Source organism: Corylus avellana, chromosome 2, assembly GCF_965113065.1.
Source record: "Corylus avellana chromosome 2, dhCorAvel1.hap1.2, whole genome shotgun sequence".
In the NCBI taxonomy this organism is placed as follows: Eukaryota; Viridiplantae; Streptophyta; class Magnoliopsida; order Fagales; family Betulaceae; genus Corylus; species Corylus avellana.
Genome location: NC_142491.1, coordinates 33,152,749 through 33,178,129, shown reverse-complemented (window position 1 = coordinate 33,178,129; position 25,381 = coordinate 33,152,749). Strand labels below are relative to the sequence as shown.

Here is a 25,381-nt window from a genome sequence, read left to right as displayed (position 1 = left end):
TGAATATGTAGCAATTCTCATGCATTACTCCAGTGCTCCAACCCATCAATGGGGTTGGGGCTATAAATAACCTACATTTGATAGGTTGAGGCTTCAAACTCTCTCTTAGTGTGTGTTTTTAGTTGCCATAATTAAGCTCATTGTTTGTGATTCCATTTTTGGGTGTAACCAGAGACGAAGGGAGGGGGGGACCGGGGTGGGCCATGGTCCCCCCCAAATAAGGAAGAAAAAAAATTTATAAGTAAAAAAAAACAAAAGTAAGGAAATGTTTTAAGTTTAGTCATTTGGCCCCTTCCAAAAATAAAAAATAAAAAAATTGGCCCTATTTTTAGATTTTTTGGCCATATCCAATAAAATTTTTTGGCCCTATTCGTAATTTTTTTGGGTCATACCCATTAAGGTTTTTTATTTTTGGTCCTTACTTTCAAATGTGTTTTTTTTTTTCCTTACTTTCAAATGCTCACTTTTTTTGGCCCTTATGGTAGTCTTTAGTTCATAAAAAACAACCAAAAATTTTTTTTTAATAAAAAAAATTCTAAAGAACCGAGAAAAAAATTTTTAGTTGGCCTCCTCCCATAAAATTTCTTGGCTCCGTCCCTGGGTGTAACGATGTAATAATTGCACAAGGCATTTTACAAACTCGATGAACTAGTGACCAGGGTCCTGGCGGCACCTATTGAAGCCTGTAAACCATGGTGCACTTCGCCTTCTCGATCGTAAGTGGTTGAGTGTGCCCAGAGATGATTAGCAATCAATTGGAGTAATGTTAGAGGTATGACTCTCGATCTTTATTTATCGTCTTAAATGTGATATATCTTTTAAAATTATCATTGAACTTGAGAATCTATTGACGATTTGAAAAACAACATCACATTTGAGATGGCATAAAGAAAACAAAAATCTTCCTTTCAACATTACTCTTGCATGCCTAAACTCCTTCACCCAAGTGTGACACAAAAATGGGCACCAAGAGGACAATCACAACGATCAACAAAAACGTGCTAGTCGTTGTCTTTGGAACCTCATCTTTGAAAATGCCTCCCAATTGCTTTGAATTTAGATTTTTTTCCTCAAAGAAAAAAGTAATGAAGGTTAGTTTTCTTAATTTGGAAAGAGCCATGTGTTGGTTGTGTATATGTATGGGAAAATATTATGAAAGACGAAAGTAATGGAGTTTCTATGAGTCGTCTTGGACTTGAGGTATTTGACCGACTTTTTAACGGCCCTATGTGCTGACCAAGGATTTTTGAATTAGTAGAGGTTGAAATGTGTAATGCTATACAATTTTTATCCCATAATTAATTAGTACCAATCCATCCATAATTTTTTTTTCCTAGCAAAGAGTAATTCAAAGATTGGTAATAACTCTCACGTAAACATTATAGTATAAGAATATATTTCCATATAATTGTGATTGATTATCAAATGAGAAAGCGACACAAAATTCAAAAAAGAAAAAAGAAAGAAAGAAAGAAAGAGACACAAAATTACTTGGTTCGATATATAACGGCTTACATTCATAAGTTAAAGCCTTCATTAAATGTTACATTTTGCTCTTATTTTTGATAATATTTACAATAGTACCAATAATTCATTTAATTTATAGGAAAAAATGTGGTAGATGAATACAATATAAATAAGGTAATCAATTCCTTATTAATTACAATTATATTAAAATATATTCTAACATCTAGCATTACTCGGGGTGAAATTTAATGGCCTTGATGATGGGAGAACTCACATGTGGCAAGCCAAAATAGTCAAAAGGTTAATGCTCCCGTCAATTTATCGAATTGCCGAATTGGTCAAAGCTTAGGAAATCTAAAGAATCACGTGAAGATCGAAATAGTGTGTAAATTTTTTTAATTTTTAACAATCATGATCCAAATGTCCTTTTTATTATTATTATTATTATTATTATTATTATTTTATGAATGATCCAAATGTTACAAGACCAAGCCCAAGACCAAGACCTTCTGAATAAGAATCTTCATTGTAATTGACAATCCCATTAATTCAGGAATTTATCTACTCATGTGTTAATCTCACTTCCCATTGTTATTTCTTATGTACAAGCTGTATATATATACCTTGTTGTATTATGAATCAAACCATCCAATGAAGTACTCATTGATCAATTACTTTCTTGTGTTTAAAATATTTTATATGTAAGATATTTATGAAATATTAGTGTGGTATATAATACTACTCAATTAATTTTGAAACCAATTAATGGAAGATTGCACATAAGAATGGCATTGTTCACCTCTTCTTTTAAAGACTTATATTTTTTTTGAATATGAAATCTTTCGTATTTTTTTCAAAATAAGATCTAGAGTATAACAGCTCTAACATCTCAGAGCATAACGTTCTTACATAACATAGCCAAAACTATGTTAATACAACATCATATATAAAATCAATAAAATCTCATAGTAAAAAACTATCTATAACAGCAACTTCCACTACAACGTCATAGATACAATCTTTTGAAGACTTTTTTTTTTTTTTTTTTTTTTTTTTTTTTTTTAAGAGCATAAAGTCCTAATTACATCATCAGAGATCATAAAGCTCTGATAAATTATAGCCAAAGTTATGAGATTACAACGTCATAGACACAAACATAAAAATCTTACAATCAAGTCATATCTATGACTTCAACGTCCACTAACCAATGTCCAAACTTCAGTTACATAACAGATCTGCTTTAGACAAACTCAATTTAATACGTACATAGGTAGCCAATATTCCTAACATTTATTTTCCTAGCCATAAGGGCATGCAAAACCCTCACACCAAAACTAATCTTTCTCGACCCATAGGCCAGGACAAAAACCTTCACCCCAATGACTGCTCATGAAAGTAGATCTAAGGAGAAGTCAAATCCTTATTAAAAAAAAAAACAACAAAAATACAATAAAAATAAAATAAAAACCAGCAAACAGCTATACCAACCTAGGCAGGGGGGGCGAAAAGCCCAATCGATTCCAGGGAGGCGAAGAGCGGTGCAGCACGGTGGAGGGTGGATGGAGGTAGCGCAACATAAGCAAATTGAAGGCCGGAGCAACTGAACTGGTCGGGAAAAAAAAAAAACTGAAAAAAGAAAGGAAAAAAAAAAGAAGGGGAGGAGGGGGAGGAAAGAAGAGGGGAAGAAAGAAGAGGGGAGTAAGGGGGAGGGGAAAAGAGAAGGGAGCATAAAAGAAAAATTAATGTATTTTATTTACTTTCATAATCAATGTTCAGATGATCAATGGACAATTTTGTAAATGTACATAAATTCGGAAAAGAAAGTCTTGAAGTTTATTCGACATATAGTAAGATCACAATTCTCCCAAGTATCTTTTTTCTTTACAACTTGCAGTACTTGTGGCGAGGTCTTGGCTACTTTTCTGCTCCGAAGGATTTTATTACTGACCCAATTCGTACTGCTTAAGCCACAGCAGCTCTTAGAGCTGTTATTTTCTGTCCCGAGCTAGGACACCAACGGGTAGAGCTTGAAGGGATGCTTCACCACCTGCAGGCTTTGCACAAAAAAGATAGGAAATTGAGTATATATACGGAAATCTCATTGAGGAGACTTTTAGGGGCCTTATTATCTAGAAAGGTCACTCATGTCAAACGCATATATAGCAAAGAGAAATGCTTCTATGCATTCTCCTATCATTCTACTTACCATCTCTGCCTACGTGGCAGATGACACGTTTTTATTTTAATTTTTTTTTTAAACAAAATCGAATTGCTCACATATCTAGCGGGGGAAAAAATTGAGCTCCAAATTTGACCCAAATTTGAACCTCACCCGCACGCGTGTTTCCCCTCACCCTCACCCTTTCTCTCTCTCTCTCTCTCCGGCAACTGACGCTCTCTCTCTCTCTGTCTCTGGCAATCGACTCTCTCTCTCTCTCTCCGGCATGGATTGCGCTCTCTCTCTCTCTCTCTCTCCGGCCACTGCTCCGATTCAGACGGCGGCAAACCCAGCTACTCGACTACAACCCATTTCAGGAAATCCAAATTTCACCCAAAATTGAAATCCCCAAATCTCTCCCTCCATCTCCATCTTCCCTCTCCCCCACCCACGGGCCACTGCCACCCACAGCCGGTCACGAGCAGCAACGTCGACCACCAGGACAGAACAACTCCATCTCCAGCGACGAGCATCCACGTGATTCTGCTGAGCAACCCACGCTATACTGTCAAGCAACCCATCTCCGGCGACGAGCAACACCATCCAACGTTTGAAAGAGTACGTAGCAACATTATTTTCCCTATTTTTACTTTCTTTGCACTAACAGATTTGAGTTGACAATCTGATAAAATTTTGTTGAACCAGTATCTTTTTTGCATAATTTTGACATTGATATGAGTGTTTTGTTGCATGGATTTTTTTTGAGTTGATTGTTGAGCAAGTTTGTTGTTTTGAAAATTTTGTAGGCCGATTGCTAGATGGTTTTTCTGTTGTTTTTTGGAAAATTTATCAATGATTATAACTTTTTAGAGGGATGGGGACAGACTTCTTGGTGCTTTCTTATCCCTTAATATTACTTTTGTTCTCTTTCTATTTTGAGACAAGTATTCTCTTGTTCAAGTAACAATGTTCAAAAGCCATGAATATACGTGTCTATAGAATCAGACCTCTGGAGAGATCCAGCGATATGTTCCAGTTTCTGCATTCATGACACCAGATTGTGCTTGCATTCTAACAACACCAAAATTAGCAACCTTGACAACCTGGTAGAAAATGTATTTGAAAATTTGGTAAATCACAAGAGGGGTCTGATAAAAAAAACAGAAAAAAGTTAAAGTAGGAAGACTCAACCAAGTGACACAAGTCCCAAACAAAAGAGGAACAAAATCAGGTTGCTCAATTTGATTTGTTGCAGTAGTTAAATTATACATACTAGCAAACATGTGCATATACTGTGTTAGTTGCATCCCATGTTTTTAGTGCATGTTATGCCTGTTATTTGTCAAGCAACCAACTTGGCATTGCATGGTTCAAAGAATGTCTTTAATGTTTCAAAAGTTGTACAATGATTGGTTGCTTGTGTACATCACTGGTGATAATTTCCTATTTACTGTGTTATCCGGTCTGATTGAACGAATGCTTTTGTTGTATACTACATTTACAGAGATTGTGTTACTAACTAATAATTTTAAATGGTACAGGTAATGTCTACTATTTCTATACTCTCCTTGAGATCACCAAAATGTAGCCCATACCATTGAAGCTGGGGCAGGGGACCTTGCTATTCAAGCTATGGAGAAGTTCCCTGCAGCACAACAAATGCAAAAAAAAAAAAAAAAAAAATCCTCTTGCCTCGTGATCCAGAATCTTGTAGTTAAGAATGCAAAAATAAATCCTACCTCATGTTGCAAGTGATGCATTGACGGATCTGGGGCTGGATGACTACAACTTGTAACCCTTGCTTTAAAACTACATTGTTCCTTCTAAAGCCATATTATTATGTGCCCAACAATTTTGTTGGCCCTCTTCTCGTTGGGCTTTTTATTTTTTAGTTTTTGAGCGGCTATCATGATGTATCCTAATGACCTTTAATGTTACAAGCTTTCTATTATATTTTGTATGACAAAGGTCTCATGTTTTGACATAGATACCGACTCTTTTCAACCAGAGGTAATATGGATATTATAGAAAATTGATTATGGAATGGTGAAACGCGTATAAATCATAGATAACACAAACGGCGAAAGCACTTTATTGTGCCAATTCATAAATATTGTACAAAAAATGGAACATCAAATATCACACCCCCAAGCTCTTTTTGGAGATATTGGAAGCTAGACTACTATAATGATAATTGAAGTAGCAAGTCAAATATGTTCCAAGTTAAGACTAGAAAAATGTAGTGTTTACGTCCATAGTTTGTTGTAAACAAAATTGTTTGGATCAAATTTTCAGCAAAAAAACAATTCATCTAAAATAATAAGGCTATACTCCTAATAAAAAAAAGTATTGACTGACCATGATGATTCACCCCTACGAAAGGAGCAAATGGCATGTGATATCTATTAGTCAAATACGTCGTGTCAAATGTAATGACATCCGCAAAGAATTCATATGCTGCCCTACTTCGTGCATCAACCCAAAACACATTTCGCAACCTACAATTATCATCCATGTCCATCATATAATAGAAGCCATCATTCTGGTCTTGCATTCTATGAAAATAATCATAAAGTGCCTGACCACCTCCTTTGCCAAGCCGGAGCTCCCTTGCCTTGTTAATAAAGTTTCGGCAATCTTTCTCTCCAAAGGGAAGACTCTCAAACCCCCCCATTTCAACAACCAATGAGTTAAAATTCTTGTTCGCACGTATTCCAGCTATATCATTAAGCTCAATCCTTCTTTTCGCAGAACAATTTATATTCTTATAGCACCTAAAAAATCTTGTCTTGCTTGGGCTTAGTATATGATTATGCTCAAGCACCACTTTACTCAAATACCATGTTCCATTATCACATCTTGTCGCACAAATCCTTGCACAACACCCTGTTCTATTAATTTTTGGAGTTGGCTTCATGGCATTACTTGTGCTGCTTTCTCCCTTATTCACACCTTCACGAATGCATGTAAGGATCATGTATCTTACTTGGCCATCTTCATCCCTCTTAAGGCATCTTCTCAAGACACCAAAACCAAGTTGCTTACCATATTTCCTATAATATGTGCGAACTTCTTCAGCTGAACTAAAAGTCATTTCTTTCTTAGGTTCTTCAACATTTTCATCCCCATCAATCATCTTGTATTGTACAACTTTTTTTTCCTTATCATCCAATTCTTCATCCGAACTAAACATCATGGCTTCATTAGGTTCTCCATCTTCTCCATCTTCTCCATCCACGTCTATAAAATAGGGATACAAGTTAAAAGCCATCTTGATGGGTCAAAGCAAAGTTATAACTAAAACAAAAGTAAAAAGTCTAACCAGTTTTAGGGTGATCTAGGTGGGTTAAAGCATCGTCATTTGGACTATGTGCATACAAAGATTGAACTTCGCCATTATTATCCAAGCGTGAGCTTGAAAAGTCCATTTAAAAGGAAGAGAAGGCAGCCACAATGAGTAATTGAAAATCCGACCTATGCATCATTCAAAGTATTATTGTATAAACCAACTTTACACATCGTCATTCAAAATAATACACATACGAAATGCTAAAGGAAATTACTATCAATGTACAGCAAAAGAAGTCAAACCAAAACACATTAGATGAAAGAAGTCATGATCATTCGGTGACCAACCAACCAAAAAAAAAAAAAAAAAACCCAGCCAACACCATCCAACCCCACAACAACCCTCTTAACAGCCCAGCTTAACTTAGAATTGTCATGAGCCATGATAATAGCTTAAATGTGACTATTTCTCTTATTAATAGTAAGCTTTATCATACCTTACTTTGTACTAATTCTTACATTTTATATTTAATTATGGAATATCATTCAATAACTAATTTTGAGCTTAAATGATGTATTAATATCGTTCAATACAGTAATGTGTTAATGTATTAATGTAATATCATTCAATAACCCTAAAGAAACTGAATTTCTTGTTAAGGTTTAAATTTGAATGTGTATTATTTACACATCTTTAATTATAGCAAGAACTATGGTCAAGTTTTCACCACTTGTGCTGATATTTTTACATTGTAATGTGGCATTTGCTGAACAACAAAGCATTTCCAATTTTTCCAAGAGCAACGGCAATGTGGGAAAAGAAAGAAAAGCAGAAGTACCAAGAGGGTTTAAATGGTGAAAACGTGGGCTGCTTTGAATAAAAAAAAATGCAGATCGGTCATCTCTGCAGCAACATGACGAAGAGCGGAAATGCTGGGCAAAACAAAGGACATTGATTCCATTATTTTTAACTCAGATCGTACATCAGTTACACAAAGCATTTAGATCAAAGGGCATGTAACCATTGTCCTTCCGCTTGATGAGAAACAGATTTAAAGTGAATTTCTAGATCAATATAAAGTGAATTTCTAAATCACTTATAATATCTCATTACCTGAAATGTGAGCTGTTCCGTTCACGCCCAAACGCCAAAAATCCGAAATGCCCAAACGTCTGACCCGGAGAGAGATAGAGAGCTCGGGGGTTGTAAGCGAGCAGCTGGGTTTGCTGCCATCTAAGCCGGAGCAGTGGCCGGGGGAGAGAGCGTGGGTTCGGCCGGAGACAGAGAGAGAGAATGGGATTCGGCCGGAGACAGAGAGAGAGCGTCGTGGGTTTTGGCCGAAAAGAGAAAGAGAGAGAGAGTGTGGGGTTGCCGGAGACAGAGAGAGAGAGCGTCGGTTGCCGGAGAGAGAGAGAAAGGGTGAGGGTGAGGGTGAGGGTGAGGGTGAGGGGAGAGACTGCGTGCGGGTGAATTTGGATCAAAATTTGGAGCTAAATTTTTTTCCCGCTGAATATGCATGTGAGCAATCGATTTTTGCTTTTAAAATATATATATATATATATTTAAGACGTGTCATGCCACGCAGGCAGAGATGGTGAGTAGAAGGTTTAGAGAATGCACTATAGCATATCTCTATAGCAAATGAGGCATGGCAAAGGAAGCACTCTCTCTTAGTGGGAACGAATCCTTACTGAGAAATCTCCAAATTGTATTGTTGACAATATCTTTTTCGAGCGTTATACTTAAATTGAATTTGATCTATTATTTAAAGAAAAAAAATAATCGATTTAATGAATAGTAAAAAAAAAACCGATTTTTGTTAAGCACTCTCTCATTGGGAGCGTTATACTTATTTTTGTTATATATATATATATATATAACAAAAAAAAAATTGCAGTACTTGTAATTGCCCTTAAAAACCGATTTAATGAATCTATTATTTAAAAAATAATGTTATTTTCACATGCATGATTATTATGGGCGATTAAATAAGACATGTAACGTGGATTAGAGATAGGGATTAATATTCTCATCTTCATCGATCATATACATTTATGATTGACAAGCGCCATATGACACAAATCTATAGTGTGACGATTCTCATACACATGTTGATGCATGCATCAATATAAAAGAAACGCATAAAACAAATTTGGAATTCGAAACAATATGATCAACTTCATTAAATAAATCAACTTTTCACATGTTCATTAGTATGTTTCCTAAAATTCTATAACAAAAGTTACAGTATTACTGTTGGTATATATATACTCGATCAACCAAGAAAAGATATTAAAAAAAGAGAAGAAAGATAAGAAAGAAAACGGTATTTGCTTGTTTTCTTTGCCGCAACAACCGTGTATTTTATAAGACCTTTCAAAATAAGAAAAAATTAGTGACCGGCTTCCGGGCTTGGTCCGGATGGCAACAGCTCGAGCCAACACGCCATGCTGCGCTTTGACTTCTCATAGATAGAAGAATATGTGTCAAGGTTATTAGCACTCGCAAAATCCTCTGATAACACTCTGCTTGCTTCAACCCTGCAGCCGTGGTCGAAGATGGCCGCAAAGATGACAAAGATGATCAAAAGGGTAATACTCCTGAAATTATATGTTGGTGAAATGTATGAAATAAGTCGTGAGAGGTTTCGTTATATGTTTTTTGTAATCTTTAAGGAGAGATTTTGAGTGTTTGTGGCTGTGTATTAACAGGTGCAAGGTATATATTTATAGTGTTAGAGCTGCAGGTACCCGCCTTTTTGGACTCATCAGGGTGGTGGTGGGCACTGACGTCTTCCGTCATTGGTAGGCACTGACGTCTTCAACTTCCGTGTTAACCTTATAGACTTAAATGACCTAACTTTAAACCATTATTAATGGGAAGACAACTAATATTATGCAATTTAACACAGCTTAATTATGAGAGATAAAACCATAGGTTAAACAGAAGAGGTAAACCATAGGTTAGGACTACGTTAAGCTTTATACGTTAAAGGTGGGAGCTTTCCAAGCTGTAGGAGTACACTCTTAAAAGAGGCCTTTCGCTCTCTCTCTATATCTAGGGTCGAGTATCAGAAAATCTGGGAAATGGGGGTCTAGGGTTCGACCTCGCCCCATTTCGTTTGCGTATGTAGTGCCACCATTCAATTGTTTTAAAGTAACAAACAATTTGTTTTATGCCACATAGCACCATTCGATTGTTTAAAGGGCATGTATTTTAAAACCTTAGTTTATCAGGTTTTCGAACGGGCCATTCAACACCTTATAACTCGTTTGGGTTCTTTACAAAATGTCAAGTTATGAACATCTTTGAGTATAAAAATATGTGAATACACACACATAAATTAGAAAGATGGGTAAATGTAGTTTAACTAGCATTACTCAAAGTATGAAAAGTTACATTACTCAAGCAAAATATGAGAACTATAGATAACATAAAGAATGGCTTATCATATTAGAATAAATAAATGAATCTTATTTTCCATTTACAATTATTCGGTATAATCCATATATATATATAGCGAAAGCTACATTATATCTCGAGCAACGAAAAAAAAAAAAAAAAAAGAATAAAAAATCTGTCTATGCTTGTTTTCTTGGGTGTAATCCAGCTATAAAAACTTTTACAACTTGAATGAACTAGTGACCGTCTCCAGGGCTGGATCCGGACGGCAACCTTTCGAGCCAATAAGCCATGCTGTGCTTGGCCCTCTCATAGATGGAAGAATATGTCTCCAGGTGATTAGCACCGGAAAAATCCTCGGATAACACTCTGCACTACAAGAAATTAGGTCTTTAGGGGCGACTCAAAGTCGCCCCTAAAGATCCTAAAGTGGACGCTGTTGCCAACAGCGTCGACTTTTCGACCCTAAAGGTGTCGACGCTAATAGTCCGACCCTAATGATCAAATGTCTGATTATCAGGGTCCACTTAAAAGTCGACCCTAATGATCACTTTTAGCGTCCACTTTATCGCCCCTAAAAGTCGCAATGTTTTGACCCTAAAGATGATGTAAACGGAAGCGAAAGTCGACCCTAATAGTCAAGCATTAGCGTCCACTTTTAGTTAACCATTAGGGTCCACTTTGTCGACCCTAATGGTCCTTTAAAAAAAATAATAATAATAACTATCAGCGTCCAAACCAAAGTGGACGCTGATAGTTAACCATTAGGGTCGACTTTTGTCGACCCTAATGGTCCTAAAAAATTCTCAAGCAAATTAACTATCAGCGTCCACTTAGAGTTGACCCTAATGATCACTTTTAGCGTCCACTTTATCGACTCTAAAAGGCGCAATGTTTTGACCCTAAAGATGATGGAAGTAGTCGACGCTGATAGTCAACCATTAGCGTCCACTTTTGTGGACGCTAATGGTCCAAAAAAATTGAAAAAAAAAATTGACTATCAGCGTCCAAATTAAAGTGGACGCTGATAGTTAACCATTAGGGTCCACAAAGTCGACCCTAATGGTCCTAAAAAATCAAAAAAAAAAAAAAAAAAAATCTGCGATCGATCGCACTTGGAGTGCGATCGATCGCAACGTCAGTAGGTTTTCGATCTCAAAATGTAGAAAACCTACTGACGTTGCGATCGATCGCACCTGAAGTGCGATCGATCGCAACGTCAGTAAGTTTTCTACATTTTGAGATCGATCGCACTGGAGATCGTACAATCGTGTGCGATGGATCGCAGTACCAGTAGGTTTTCAAGTAGGTTTTTTATATTTTGCGATCGATCACACTCTAAGTGCGATCGATCGCAAAACCAGGAAACAAATTCATATATTCGTGGAACTTAGATTTATCTTGGCTGCCTTAGAATCCATTTTGGGCTCTATTTTATAATCATTATATGGTGGTTTAAGAGATCCATTAAACCGAAAAATGATGTGCATGTTTGGCGGTAAGGATATCTTTTCCAACTTTCATCCTTGTTCAATTCGGTAGCTTACTTGAGAAAAGACAATAAAAAGAATATGGAGAGTTAATCATAGATTATGGTTATCTCATTCTGTTTAGGTAATACGTTTTTATTCCAATAACCTAAGCTAAGTGTTTTGGGTTAGGCAATTCTCCCACAGCTGCCCTGTATGCGTAAAAGAAATTGTAGCCGAATGAACTAACTTTCAGTTCATTCGGAAAAAAAATGACAAAACACTCTAAATGTCGGACAATGAATTCAATGCTCAGATGATCAAAGAACTCACAAGCCAGGATATAGTCATTACCTCCACGACATCCCCATTATTTGTACAAGAAAATCCAGAACCGTGTCTTTCAATAGAAGATGGTAAAAATAGCACTCCCAGCTGAAATAAGAACACACAGAAAATGGTAGAAATACAATGTCAATCCTTCAGTTGGAGCAATAAGGAAAAGACTCAATAATGTCAAAGGGGCAAATTATATAACCATTAATCCAAAGAAAAACAGTCTACGGATCTGAGGTTAGTTTTTAAACTATGTTCTTCAAACTTCATTATCTAACTTGCATTTTGTAACTTAATTCTCATCTTTCAGTTGGTGCAAATATTGATATACATACCTCATAAGAACGGATCATCAACTGAGAATTATTTTTCTGGAGGGCTCCCCAGGCAGCTTTGCTAAGATTTGATGAGGTCAGCAAGAACCAACTGTTGGGGAAGAGTAAAGTTCAAGGTCCATGCTTAAACTATGAAAATTTAATGACCCAACCAACAGGCATAATATGAACTCTTACGCGAATTTCTGATCATTATACCGTGCGAATGTCTTTATATGTGGCATTGCACAACTGGAATATTGAAAAGAATTACTGTTAAGTATAATTAATAAAAATAATTAAAGAAACAAAAAATAGAAAGTAGGAACACTAAATACTGTGAATTTCTGAGTCAGAAGGTACAACACATCTAAGATAACAAATACCAAAAAAAATTATTAGTTTCTCTGGTTACCATTTTTTCACTAAATGCCTAAATGGTTATGAAATAACAAGAAGCCAACAAGTTCGTTCAGCAACTGACTAAATTTGATATTAGACTTCCAATCGAAATATACAACCTTAATTAGCATTTAAGGTACAAACTCTCTCTAGTGATGAGATATACATACGAGCGACCAGTGTGGCTTGCCTTCCACTTTGCCCAGTACTTCTTCAAGAATTCTTTCTCCACATTCTTTAGTGGACTTGGAATGGCATTTCCAGCTGCATAACCCTGGGGAAGAAAGAAAGAACAAAAACAGAATTCACTTATGGAAAGATCCATTACAAAACTTATGCACATAAAAAGTTAAGCAGAAAAGTATTAATGAAAAGACTAGGTCCAGAACAGCATAAAACAGAGAGAAACCAAATAAAAGAAAAGTTTATTAATTAGAAGAATCTGTTATTTGATTTCTTCACCTACTAACAGAAAACCCTAGCATCAAAATCCATCAACTGCCACATGATCATTATGCCCATCAAGAAGAATTTTAACTATACCTGATAAACAAGTGGGGATTTTTTGAACTCTTTATCAAAAGTACACTCCTGGAGAACAGTTCGTAGCTTCATATGTCCCCACTTTTTGATATTGGTACCCGTATGATATCCAGGGACAGAAGCAATCAATCTGACCTGAAAAATACGCAAGTAGTTTCATGTCCTCATGTAATGGCATGCTACACACAGACAGATACTGCTTTAACAGTATATCCTCCCAACAGAAATGAAATGTCATTTTAGAAAGAAAAAGTAAAAAAAGAAAATTAAGGGAATGGAAAATGTACCGCCGCCTCACTATAATCAAACTTCTTAAAGAAAGCTGGATTGATATTGAAGTTTCCAAGGGCCGGCAATTTAACAGAAAATTCAGGCCACTGTAAAAAGAAAAAAATACACAAGGTTAATATGCTTAATCTGGACAACAGCACTACAAAGAGAACATAAAATTTGAAGCAACAAAATCAATGTCAAGTTCCATCCATCCACAATCTCTTTCACAGGCAAGCTTACGTTCCAAATCTATGGGTTAGACAAGGGCTTTGTTGGGCAACAATTTTTTGAAAGAGAATAAACTAAAGATCAGAAACAAATAAAATGCCCCGAAGCAACAAAGCATGAAAGTTAAAGAAATAAAGAAGAAAAATCGAGACTTATCAAAAATTAGATTAAAAATGCCGATGATATAGGCATCAGTTTCTTTGCAGGGAACAAATTAAGAAAATAAGGAATAAAAAGAGATTCATGATATCACTTCTAGGAAAATATCATCTCAATCGACTGAAGAAATATTACATGTGCTCGAGAAAGCCAAATAATATCTTCAGGCCTCAATCTTCCACATAAGATGTTATATGTAATACCTTCAAGGCACTCAGATAATCAATCAAGTCATTTTCAAATGCACATCCTTTGCTTGGACTATTTTGATCTTTCCAGGGGAAATCTTGCATCCACAATCCTTGGCTTTTATTGTTCCAATCTACATATATTAGATTTGCAGTATGTATAATAATCCTCACTCCTCGAGGATAGACAAGAAGCATGGCCTTCGAATGGTGTGTCCCAAATGAAATAGGCAGGGGCGGTTTGTGCAGAATCCAGTTTGCAGGCTTATTTCTCTAGAAAATATCAGAGTTACTAAGTAAGCATCTGTTTCCCCCAATCTAAACCTTTATGTATAGCAGAGGTTAGCATTTAATTGGAAGAAAAAAAAAAAAGGGCAAACCTTCATATGATCCAATGTTCCATCACCTTCCCCATGAACGACCAACACATGAGGGATTTTTGCAAGTGTTGGACATGCTACAACAGGAAAAAGAAAAAGAAAGCATTACTTATAAAGGAATGTATGCATTGGATTCAAGAAAACTGCAATCATCAAATAGCTGATGAGATTAGCCCATAACTGCATCTAGATACAAAATAATACACAAACAGCAAATGAGAGTAAAAAATGCAGTGGAAGCGTAACAATAACAGGAACAAATTATGTAAGTGCAAATATTACTTGTAATATAGGCAACACATGTAGCAAACCTATCTGAGGAGCAGTGAAAAACCACCCAAAGAAGCAGAACAAATACCCATTTAAAAAAAAAAAAAACCACAAACAGCATTAGCAAAAAGACCACTTGCTCATGAATAAAACTACCAGGTATTATCCCTGTAACCAAGGGCCAAAAAAAAATAACTATAGCAATCTGTATGCCTAACTCAAGAGTAATATAAACAAACAATAACAATGTGCAGATAAGTTTATCTTCAGCTCTTTCAAATTGCAACCTAGACATGGGAATTGGAAAATGATTTCAGATATTATAGGTGAAGTGCTTGTGTGTGCACACATGCACGCATTATTTACATTGATTTTACGGATTCAAAATAACTACTTCTCAACAGGATTTGTTAGTCTAAGATGTTGACAGTCTATCTCAAACAGAGGAAACAAAAGTAAACCAAGGATGAACCAAAGTGAACAGGACTCACCAGGTAACAACCAATCAATATCTACCATGTAATTTGAAAGGATAGCAATGAGAACATCCCCCTACCAAAGAAATAGCTGATTCAATAATCAAAACAAAAAAAAATAACCAATTTAACAATCAGCCAACTCTGTGGCTCCATATCTCCTACAATTTGTATGATAGTGTTATAGGCAATCCTTTATTTCTTTGAAAGTGATACAAACACCATCAATTTACATCAGAAAACTCTCGACTGAAAAAAAACTACATACTAAGTTTACAGATTAAAGCAGGCAGAAAACGCCTTTGCAGATTTTACAATATTGTTACCTGAATCACATCCCTTATAGAAACACAAGAGGTGTTCGCCCAAGCCGGCAGCCCTTTCACTTGCAAAAGGCGAAAGGTCCAAGGTAACTTATCATTAGGGACCTGAAAACGTTGGATAGCCTTCTCACTACTCTCTCCTTTTCCCAGGCTCTTCTTTTCCACCCCATCCTGTACAATTCAGACACAAAATGATGCCCCGGAATTAGCTCTATGATAGTACCGTCAACAATGGAAGCGCTTTTTCGAGAGCAAAGCTTCCTTCTTTTATTCCCGGAATTAACCACAATGGGATTCGTACCCTCCTACAATTCCCACTCTAAGAAATCAGTCAAACAATTGAAACAAAACCCCATATATAATTCTCTACAAGCAAAACGTAAATGGATTAGTGAGTCACCACAAACAAGTTGACCGAGCCATCGGCGGAAGCGGTTAGAGTGAGGTGCTTGCGGCTGAGCCTCTTGTCGGTCGCAGGGACACTGTTGCGGCCGATGACATTTGGGCCTTCGGAGAGAGTGAGCTTTGGGATTGATGTGTCTTCCTCTAGATTTTGAGTAAGAGGAACCAAAAATCCAATCTACAAAAATAAAAACGAAAGACAAATGTTCATTAGTGAGAGAGACAAAGAGATATATATCAGGTCTTTGAATCACATCTCTCTCTCTCGCGGTCTCATCTGTCAATCTTCATTGTGCAGAATTGCAGAAGGCAGGGGATAACATGAGAAGAATGGGTTAGAAAAAAATTTCCAAAAATTTCATCGCCGCGCCAATGGATCCCGCCTTCTAATTTGTACGAAACTGACATTCTTTTTTATCAGCGTCGACTTAGTCGACGCTGATAACCATACTATTAGCGTCAACCTATAATGTTGACGCTGATTGTCCACTTTTTAATTTTTTTTATTTGAATTTATTAAAACAATTATATTAGTTTTTTTTTTTTTTAAAGTCAAAATTGATTGAAAAAAAAAAAAATTAATTTTTTGGGTCATAATTAGTAAAGTTTCCTATTTTTCTATTTTTTATTTGTTAATATATATACATCATTTTGTAGTTTTCTCACACACACACATATATATATATATATGGACAAAGTTTTTCTTCAAACTGGGTTAAATTTTTTTTTTTTTTTAACCTAATCTATAAAAATTACATGTATTTATTGAACATGTAAGATGCACATGTTCGATTGAACCTTCAATTGTATCCAGTCTGATCAATCAATTGATCTTATCATGGTCAATATAATTAATTCACTATGATCTATCGGATATTTGATCGATCAATTGATTATATTACGATCAATCGAACTAATTCACTAGAATCGATTGGATTTTCGATCAGATGTTTGATCTTATCACAATCAATCGAACTAACTCACTAGGATCGATTGGATGTTTGATCGATCGGATTTTCGATCCAACATTTGATTGATCATTTGATCCTATCACGATCAATTGAACTAATTCATTATGATCGATCGGATGTTTGATCGATCATTTAATCAAATTACGATCAATCGAACTAATTCATTAAGATCAATCTCAATCAAACTAATTAATTAGGATCGATCGAATGTTTGATCGATCACTTGATCCTATCACGATCAATCGAACTACTTCATTAGGATCGATCGGATGTTTGATCGAACATTTGATTCTATCACGATCAATCGAACTAATTCATTAGGTTCGATCGGATGTTTGATCGAACATTTGATGCTATCACGATCAATCGAACTAATTCATTAGGATCGATCGGATGTTTGATCCAACATTTGATCCTATCACGATCAATCCAACTAATTCATTAGGATCGATCGGATGTTTGATCCAACATTTGATCCTATCACGATCAATCGAACTAATTCATTAGGTTCGATCGGATGTTTGATCGAACATTTGATGCTATCACGATCAATCGAACTAATTCATTAGGATCGATCGGATGTTTGATCCAACATTTGATCTTATCACGATCAATCGAACTAATTCATTAGGTTCGATCAGATGTTTGATCGAACATTTGATGCTATCACGATCAATCGAACTAATTCATTAGGATCGATCGGATGTTTAATCCCACATTTGATCCTATCACGATCAATCGAATTAATTCATTAGGTTCGATCGGATGTTTGATCAAACATTTGATCCTATCATGATCAATCGAACTAATTCATTAGGATCGATCGGATGTTTGATCAAACATTTGATCTTATCACGATCAATCGAACTAATTCATTAGGTTCGATCGGATGTTTGATCGAACATTTGATCCTATCACGATCAATCGAACTAATTAATTATGATTGATCGGATATTCGATCAATCTTTCAATTTCAATTGTTTCACTTACAACTGAGAGGAATTATTTTACGGTTTAGATTTTATTTTGTTATATTTAACAGTGTAAAATCTTTCCATAAGGTATCAATATATTCATCATATAATATATATACACTATTATTTTGCTATTGCTCATCAATTTTAATTTTTAATTTTTTTTTAAATTTTTTTTACCTACTCTTTAGGGGCGATAAAGTCGCCCCTAATAGTTAAGCATTAGGGTCGACTTTCAAAGTCGACCCTAATGATGGATCTTCAGCGTCCACTTTTAGTGGACGCTATTGCTCATCAATTTTAATTTTTAATTTTTTTTAATTGTTTTTTACCTACTCTTTAGGGGCGATAAAGTCGCCCCTAATAGTTACCCATTAGGGTCGACTTTCAAAGTCGACCCTAATGATGCATAAACAATTTTAGTACTCGAATATTGGGTTTGAACGTTCTGTTACTACGATCGATCGCACCTTGGGTGCGATCGATCGCAGCAACAGAAGATTCAAGCACATCTCATCAATTTTAATTTTTTTTTTTTTTTTTTTTTTTTTTTTACCTACTCTTTAGGGGCGATAAAGTCGCCCCTAATAGTTATGCATTAGGGTCGACTTTGAAAGTCGACCCTAATGATGCATCTTTAGCGTCCACTTTTAGTGGACGCTATTGCTCATCAATTTTAATTTTTTATTTTTTTTAATTGTTTTTTACCTACTCTTTAGGGGCGATAAAGTCGCCCCTAATAGTTACCCATTAGGGTCGACTTTCAAAGTCGACCCTAATGATGCATCTTTAGCGTCCACTTTTAGTGGACGCTATTGCTCATCAATTTTAATTTTTTATTTTTTTTAATTGTTTTTTACCTTCTCTTTAGGGGCGATAAAGTCGCCCCTAATAGTTACCCATTAGGGTCGACTTTGAAAGTCGACCCTAATGATGCATCTTTAGCGTCCACTTTTAGTGGACACTATTGCTCATCAATTTTAATTTTTTATTTTTTTTAATTGTTTTTTACCTTCTCTTTAGGGGCGATAAAGTCGCCCCTAATAGTTACCCATTAGGGTCGACTTTCAAAGTCGACCCTAATGATGCATCTTTAGCGTCCACTTTTAGTGGACGCTATTGCTCATCAATTTTAATTTTTTATTTTTTTTAATTGTTTTTTACCTTCTCTTTAGGGGCGATAAAGTCGCCCCTAATAGTTACCCATTAGGGTCGACTTTCAAAGTCGACCCTAATGATGCGTCTTTAGCGTCCACTTTTAGTGGACGCTATTGCTCAAATTTTAATTTTTTATTTTTTTTAATTGTTTTTTACCCACTCTTTAGGGGCGATAAAGTCGCCCCTAATAGTTACCCATTAGGGTCGACTTTCAAAGTCGACCCTAATGATGCATCTTTAGCGTCCACTTTTAGTGGACGCTATTGCTCATCAATTTTAATTTTTTTTTTTTTTAATTGTTTTTTACCTTCTCTTTAGGGGCGATAAAGTCGCCCCTAATAGTTACCCATTAGGGTCGACTTTCAAAGTCGACCCTAATGATGCATCTTTAGCGTCCACTTTTAGTGGACGCTATTGCTCATCAATTTTAATTTTTAATTTTTTTTAATTGTTTTTTACCTTCTCTTTAGGGGCGATAAAGTCGCCACTAATAGTTACCCATTAGGGTCGACTTTGAAAGTCGACCCTAATGATGCGTCTTTAGCGTCCACTTTTAGTGGACGCTATTGCTCAAATTTTTATTTTTTATTTTTTTTAATTGTTTTTTACCCACTCTTTAGGGGCGATAAAGTCGCCCCTAATAGTTACCCATTAGGGTCGACTTTCAAAGTCGACCCTAATGATGCATCAATAGCGTCCACTTCAGTGGACGCTATTGCTCATCAATTTTAATTTTTTTTTTTTTTTAATTTTTTCTACGTACCCTTTAGGGTCGACTGTGTCAACCCTAATACTTAACTATTAGGGTCGACTTTGAGAGTCGACCCTATTGATCTTTTATTTGTTTTTTTTTTTATTTGTTTTTTTTTTTTTTAAGCTTTTAGCGTCCACTGAAGTGGACGCTATTGGTGTACTATCAGGGTCGACTATTGTGGACGCTAAAAGTTTTTTTTGGCCCCTTAAATTTTTCGCGCCCCTTTAATAATTCCCGCGTGTATATTAGGGTCGACTTATTAGCGTCCACTGTAAAGTGGACGCTAATAGTCAACCTTTCGACCCATTATTAGCGTCCACTTTTATGTGGACGCTAATAATTGACTATTAGGGGCGACTTTTAAAAGTCGCCCCTAATAGTTGAGTATTAGGGGCGACTATAAAGTCGCCCCTAATAAGTCGCCCCTAATGAGTCAGTTTCTTGTAGTGCTGGCTGCTTCAACCCTGGCATGGCTCATGATGGCCACAGAGATGAGCAAGATGATCAAAAGAGTGCTCGTCTTTCTGAAATTCATCTTGGGTGGGAAGAAGTTGGTGGAATGAATGAACTTAATCGATCTTTGGTATAAATAAGAGCTTTTGATGAGTGCTTGTGGAAGTGAATGACAAAGTATGAATAAGCGAAAGGATTTATATATAGTGGCAGAGTTTTGAACCGGCACTGGGGATTTCGTGGGGTTTTAAGGCTTACGTATTGGCCAACAAGTTTTGACTTTTGAAATGATCGAGGGACTTGGTTTTGGTGGGTAAAGTTAATACATGGGCTCCCCACCTCCCGAGTATGAATGTTTCAACGGCTGAATCGTTTACCATGAATATTGTAATTTACGAAAATGGCCTTGTGAATCACAAGAAGTCAATATATGTGGAGAGCAAGAAAAAGCATTCGTCAATTTACATAGCCAACTTGACCGGCGGGTAATTAAGTGGGTAACTCTGTAAAACTGAAATATGATTTGGTCGGTTAATTCAGTCCTCCAAAGTTTGAATAGATCGACTTAGATCGCTTGTCTTATAATTCTTCGACTTCGACAGAAAACAAGTAATTTGTTTGAGAAAATCACCAAATGGTAAGTGTTTAATTTCTCTAAAATAATGGCCATAATGCTCTTTAATTTGCTCGGGTTTTAATTTTGAGAAATGCTTGATTTAATTAAAAAGTTCATCTTTTGGCCATTTTAATTTCAAGTGGCATGACCCATTTTAAAATTAATAAATTTTAAACGATAAATTACTAAATTTCTGAAAAATAGGTTATGTCACCTACAATTAAAATGGCTAAAAAATAGACTTTTTAATAAAATCAAGCATTTCTCTTTAATTTTTTTTAACATTTTGGTTTGTTCGGTTTGTACGGTTCCTAGAATCCTCAACAGTACTATTATACCCTATAACTTATTAGTCCTTGGATGTGAATTTTCTTCAAACTAATATATAAAATATCAAGAGTCTTTACCTTCAAGGCCAAGTGATCATGCTAGCTATAATACTCGTATCCAATTCTTCAAGCCATATTTTCCTTAAACAAATTTCAAAGATTAATATATATATTTTTTCCTATGAGGGAAATATTCAAGTCTTTACTTTTGAATGGACTGTGCCGAAAACTAGAGAAAATTGTTTAAAGGAAAGAACCGATCGAGACAGCTGACCATTTTTAATGATCAATATGTCGTTTGGTCTTTGGTCTCCAGGGTTTGTAAGATCCCCACTACGCTATGTCGCCATTTGAGTAGCAATATGTTGCATGACATAAAAAAAATAGGGCAAGGCTTAGGTGCGGTAGTTCTTTTAAAGAAAAAAAAAAAGAAGAAAAAAATATTTAAAAACTAAAAGTATTAAAAAAATAGAAGAGAAAAAAAAAATGAAAGGGGTGGAGCCACCCCTTGGCCAAAATGAAAAATATTTTTAATTATTAGTTTTTTATATTTTTTAATTCTTTAATAATTATTTGTTATATTTTAAAAAAAAAAACCTATTTTTTCCCAGCCCAAAACTGCACCGTTTGGTTCAGTTTTGAATTTTTTCTTCTCAAAACTGCACCAAACGGTGCAGTTTTGGACTACTGCATGGTGCGGTAGTTTTGAACTACCGCACCTAAGCCTTGCCCAAAAAAATAAAAAATAGAAAGGGGGAAGGCTGTTGCACAATCCCCTACCACGTGCAACGATACTCGCTGCCACTTCACGACAGCTATTCCCTCGGTTGGTTGCGTGTCCCATGCAATATGCATTTTCACAAAGTGCACTCTAGTAGCGGCCACAACACATTATACCAACAATCATTTGATGATAACATTAAAAAAAAAAAAAAAAATGTTCAGTTGAAAAGAGTAATTATATCATACAATTAATTAAAATGATGTGAATCATGTAATAGTAAAAAATAATTTTTATTTTATAATTTTATTTATTAATGTTACTTAATAAACTTTCATACGAGTGACATACAATTTAGGCCGCTAAAATCCTATTTGATTTGAATTTTAGTAGTTGAGTTTTTAATTTAAAAAATAAGGTATTTAGGTTTTGCTCAAATTTTAAATAAATCCATTTGTCACTTTATCATCGAAGTTAACGGTTTATCATGTGCCTCATGTATGTCATTTGACATGCCAGCCTCTATGTTAGCACTTAATATCAATGTCACATCATTAAATAAGTATACCAAGTCATCCATAAAAAAATAAAATAAAAAAAGAACCGGTTTAGATAAACAAACACCATCTTATTTGTCATTCCAATCTTCTCGGTCTATAGCATCAAAATCATCACGGGTGCATCTTTGTGTCCAAAGACGGAGGATGGAGCCGGTATAAGCCATGGCCTCCACCCAATTCACCAGGTAATTTCTTTTTTATTTTTGGCCTGTTGGTCCTTGCTAATTAAATTTTTTGGTCCTTAGGTCTTGTCGATACTAATTGTTACCTCCATCCTTGTTTGTGTCTTTACTATTATTTATGAGAAATTTTTTTATAAACTGTTGGGTCATGGATTAGCTTCATAAGGCCCAGTAGACTTCTAGGCCCGATCTAGCAAGCTGACAGAATCGTTAAGGCTTCGGACAACTTAGCCCGATGTTGTTCCACAATTAGCCACCTAAATTAATAGGCAAATAACTAGATGTTTTACCCGCAAGTACACGAGGTCAACATAGTAGTATAGTGTGCAAATACGGGGTCATTCCCACAAGGACTACTGATTCTTGTCTAGAATTAATTCCCAAAGTGAAATAAAACAAAAGATTGGATTTAATTTGATAATGATATAAAGGTAGGGCTTTGATATCCATCACTAATTATATTTAGCTAATATGTCAATATGCCAATGTTTTGATCATGTTATGAATATCTACTGTTTGTCAACCTAAGGGCATTGGTGTCTACTCCTTAAGCTATTGATTTTCCTAAGCAACGAATTAGGTATGGGTGTCTACTCTAATTCTTTTCTTTCTTAAAGGATTTAGCATGGATGTCTACTAAGTTGTTCTTTAAGAAAGCATAAAACTGTGGAAATCGACAAACACATCAGGCCTAGGGCAGAGGTGTCTACTCCTGGTTCCCCATGTTGATTAACCCAAGAATCTGGTGTGAATATCTTTTGATACTTATGTTAAACCCAGGACTCGGTCATCCAAATTGATTTAACTAACTCGTCCATACCATATGCACATGTTGATCAGACACACACATATGAGGAATTCATGAAACTAGGTATTAATCAAGTTAGACATCATAACGAGATCATCACAAAGGCTCCAATATTGAATATTAACATAACATAACTAGGGCTTCAATCTAGTCCTACTAAATAATTTAGCTACACATAGAGTTGATGTTAAACATCTTCATCAAATAAAAGAAAAGAAAGGAAAAGAATAAACCCGAGACTTGAACTTGAAGAGCTCCAATTCTTCTCCTTCAAAAGGTCTCTCTATTTTAGAGACTTAAGGGTCTATTTATAGACTTTAAAAGTCCTTGACAAACTAATAAACCTAGGAATTTCGTAGGGTTTCAAAACCTATTATAATTGGGAGTTGGAAAACCCTAATATGGAAAGAAAGACACTCTGGCCGCCACTTAATATGTCTCCTGCGCACAAGTGCGATCGATTGCAACCCGTGTGCGCTCGATCGCAGGTCTGCGATCAAGCCTCTTCTGTTCTATGCTCGAACGCTAATTGCCTGCTTCGTGCAGTGTTTTCTCTGGTACTACGCTCGATCGCAAGGAACTTGGGATCGATCGCAGTATCAGGGGCTCCCATTTTTCCCATCTTCTCTCTTTGAGCCCAAATCTTCCAGATTTACTTCATTTTCTTCCAAAAGCCTACAAAAGTGTGGAAAACACAAAAATGAATTAAAATGACCTAATTAACTAAAACCAAAGGATTAATACATATAAGTTAAGGGCCTAAAATATGAATATTTTAGCACCTAACACCCGATTAGGTCTCGAATGGCCCAGTCCGAGACTCAACTCATTTGGTACAAAACGGTCTTGTGACAAGGATAGGTCGGTCATTTTACAATGCAGATATCAATACATTCACAATAAACCGGTAATCTTATTCCATATTTGAAAAGGCTATCCACCTACAACCCGAACGTGGACAAGCTGTCAACATAGAAGCGCAGATGATTATCCGAGAATAACTCGGGCATTTAAATATGAGGTTATTAGATAAAACCTCTTATCCTATAATTTCAAACTCCTGAGATTGAGGAACGACTAACAATCCATATCCTTCACCAGTAACTGTACAACAAATATTGAGGGATATGGAGGTTATCAATCACGAAACTACAACTACTGAATGCAAGTCAGATCTCAACTTTCAAGTGATCGCAACTCTTGCTTTCTAGCTTTTTGTTGCTTATATTTTCTTCCTCCAAAATACTAATTTAGGCATCGGAGCTTCCCTGTCGGAGCAACCGCCGGTAGCCTTGATTCTTTCCCTGTTTGTTCATTTTGTAGCCTGACTCCTCCTTGGCCACCATAGCAAATCTCCAGCGAGTGTGCCACGTCACTCCTCAGAAAACTATGCATAAACAGTTTTGCACCGTCTATGGGAACTCAATTTTTATCAGTTCTTACCATCCATAATCTGAAATGGTGACTACATGTTCACATCCTCAACCAGAGACTCAAGCTGGTGCACCCAGCGCAACTGGAACGCCTCATACTTTCGCCGAATTCATGAAACAGATGACTGAATCCATGGATGCACTGAAGAAGCAGAATGAAGGTCTCGCAACAATGCTTACGATCGCTGAAGGCCGTTATAGCTAGAGGGATCAAGAGCGTGAAGAAAGGTGAGCCAAAGAGCGTGAAGAGAGATGCGAAAGAGAGAGACGCGAAGAGATCCGTAGAGGGAAGTGGGCTCAAAACCATCACGAAGATGACACAAGTTCTGTTCATGGCAGCCAT

The 25,381-nt window shown here is 36.0% G+C and overlaps 1 protein-coding gene, 1 long non-coding RNA gene and 1 pseudogene across 2 annotated transcripts; 1 reads left to right on the top strand and 2 right to left on the bottom strand.

Moving 5' to 3' along the window:
* Nucleotides 1-3,831: 3,831 nt before the first annotated feature.
* LOC148587659 (uncharacterized) lies at nt 3,832-5,585 on the top strand. Its single transcript, XR_015911574.1, has 2 exons — nt 3,832-4,243; nt 5,167-5,585. It is a non-coding gene; the product is annotated as an uncharacterized LOC148587659 (long non-coding RNA).
* Nucleotides 5,586-5,936: 351 nt separating this feature from the next.
* On the bottom strand, nt 5,937-6,896 carry LOC132163022 (protein FAR1-RELATED SEQUENCE 5-like). Its single transcript, XM_088512745.1, has one exon. The coding sequence runs from the start codon at nt 6,894-6,896 to the stop codon at nt 5,937-5,939; it is 960 nt and encodes a 319-aa protein (XP_088368871.1).
* Nucleotides 6,897-11,704: 4,808 nt separating this feature from the next.
* On the bottom strand, nt 11,705-25,381 carry LOC132174198 (tyrosyl-DNA phosphodiesterase 1-like; annotated as a pseudogene).

Excerpts from the sequence above, each read along its gene's own strand:
- LOC132163022 (XM_088512745.1), bottom strand. The coding sequence starts at position 6,896 with ATGGCTTTTAACTTGTATCCCTATTTTATAGACGTGGATGGAGAAGAT.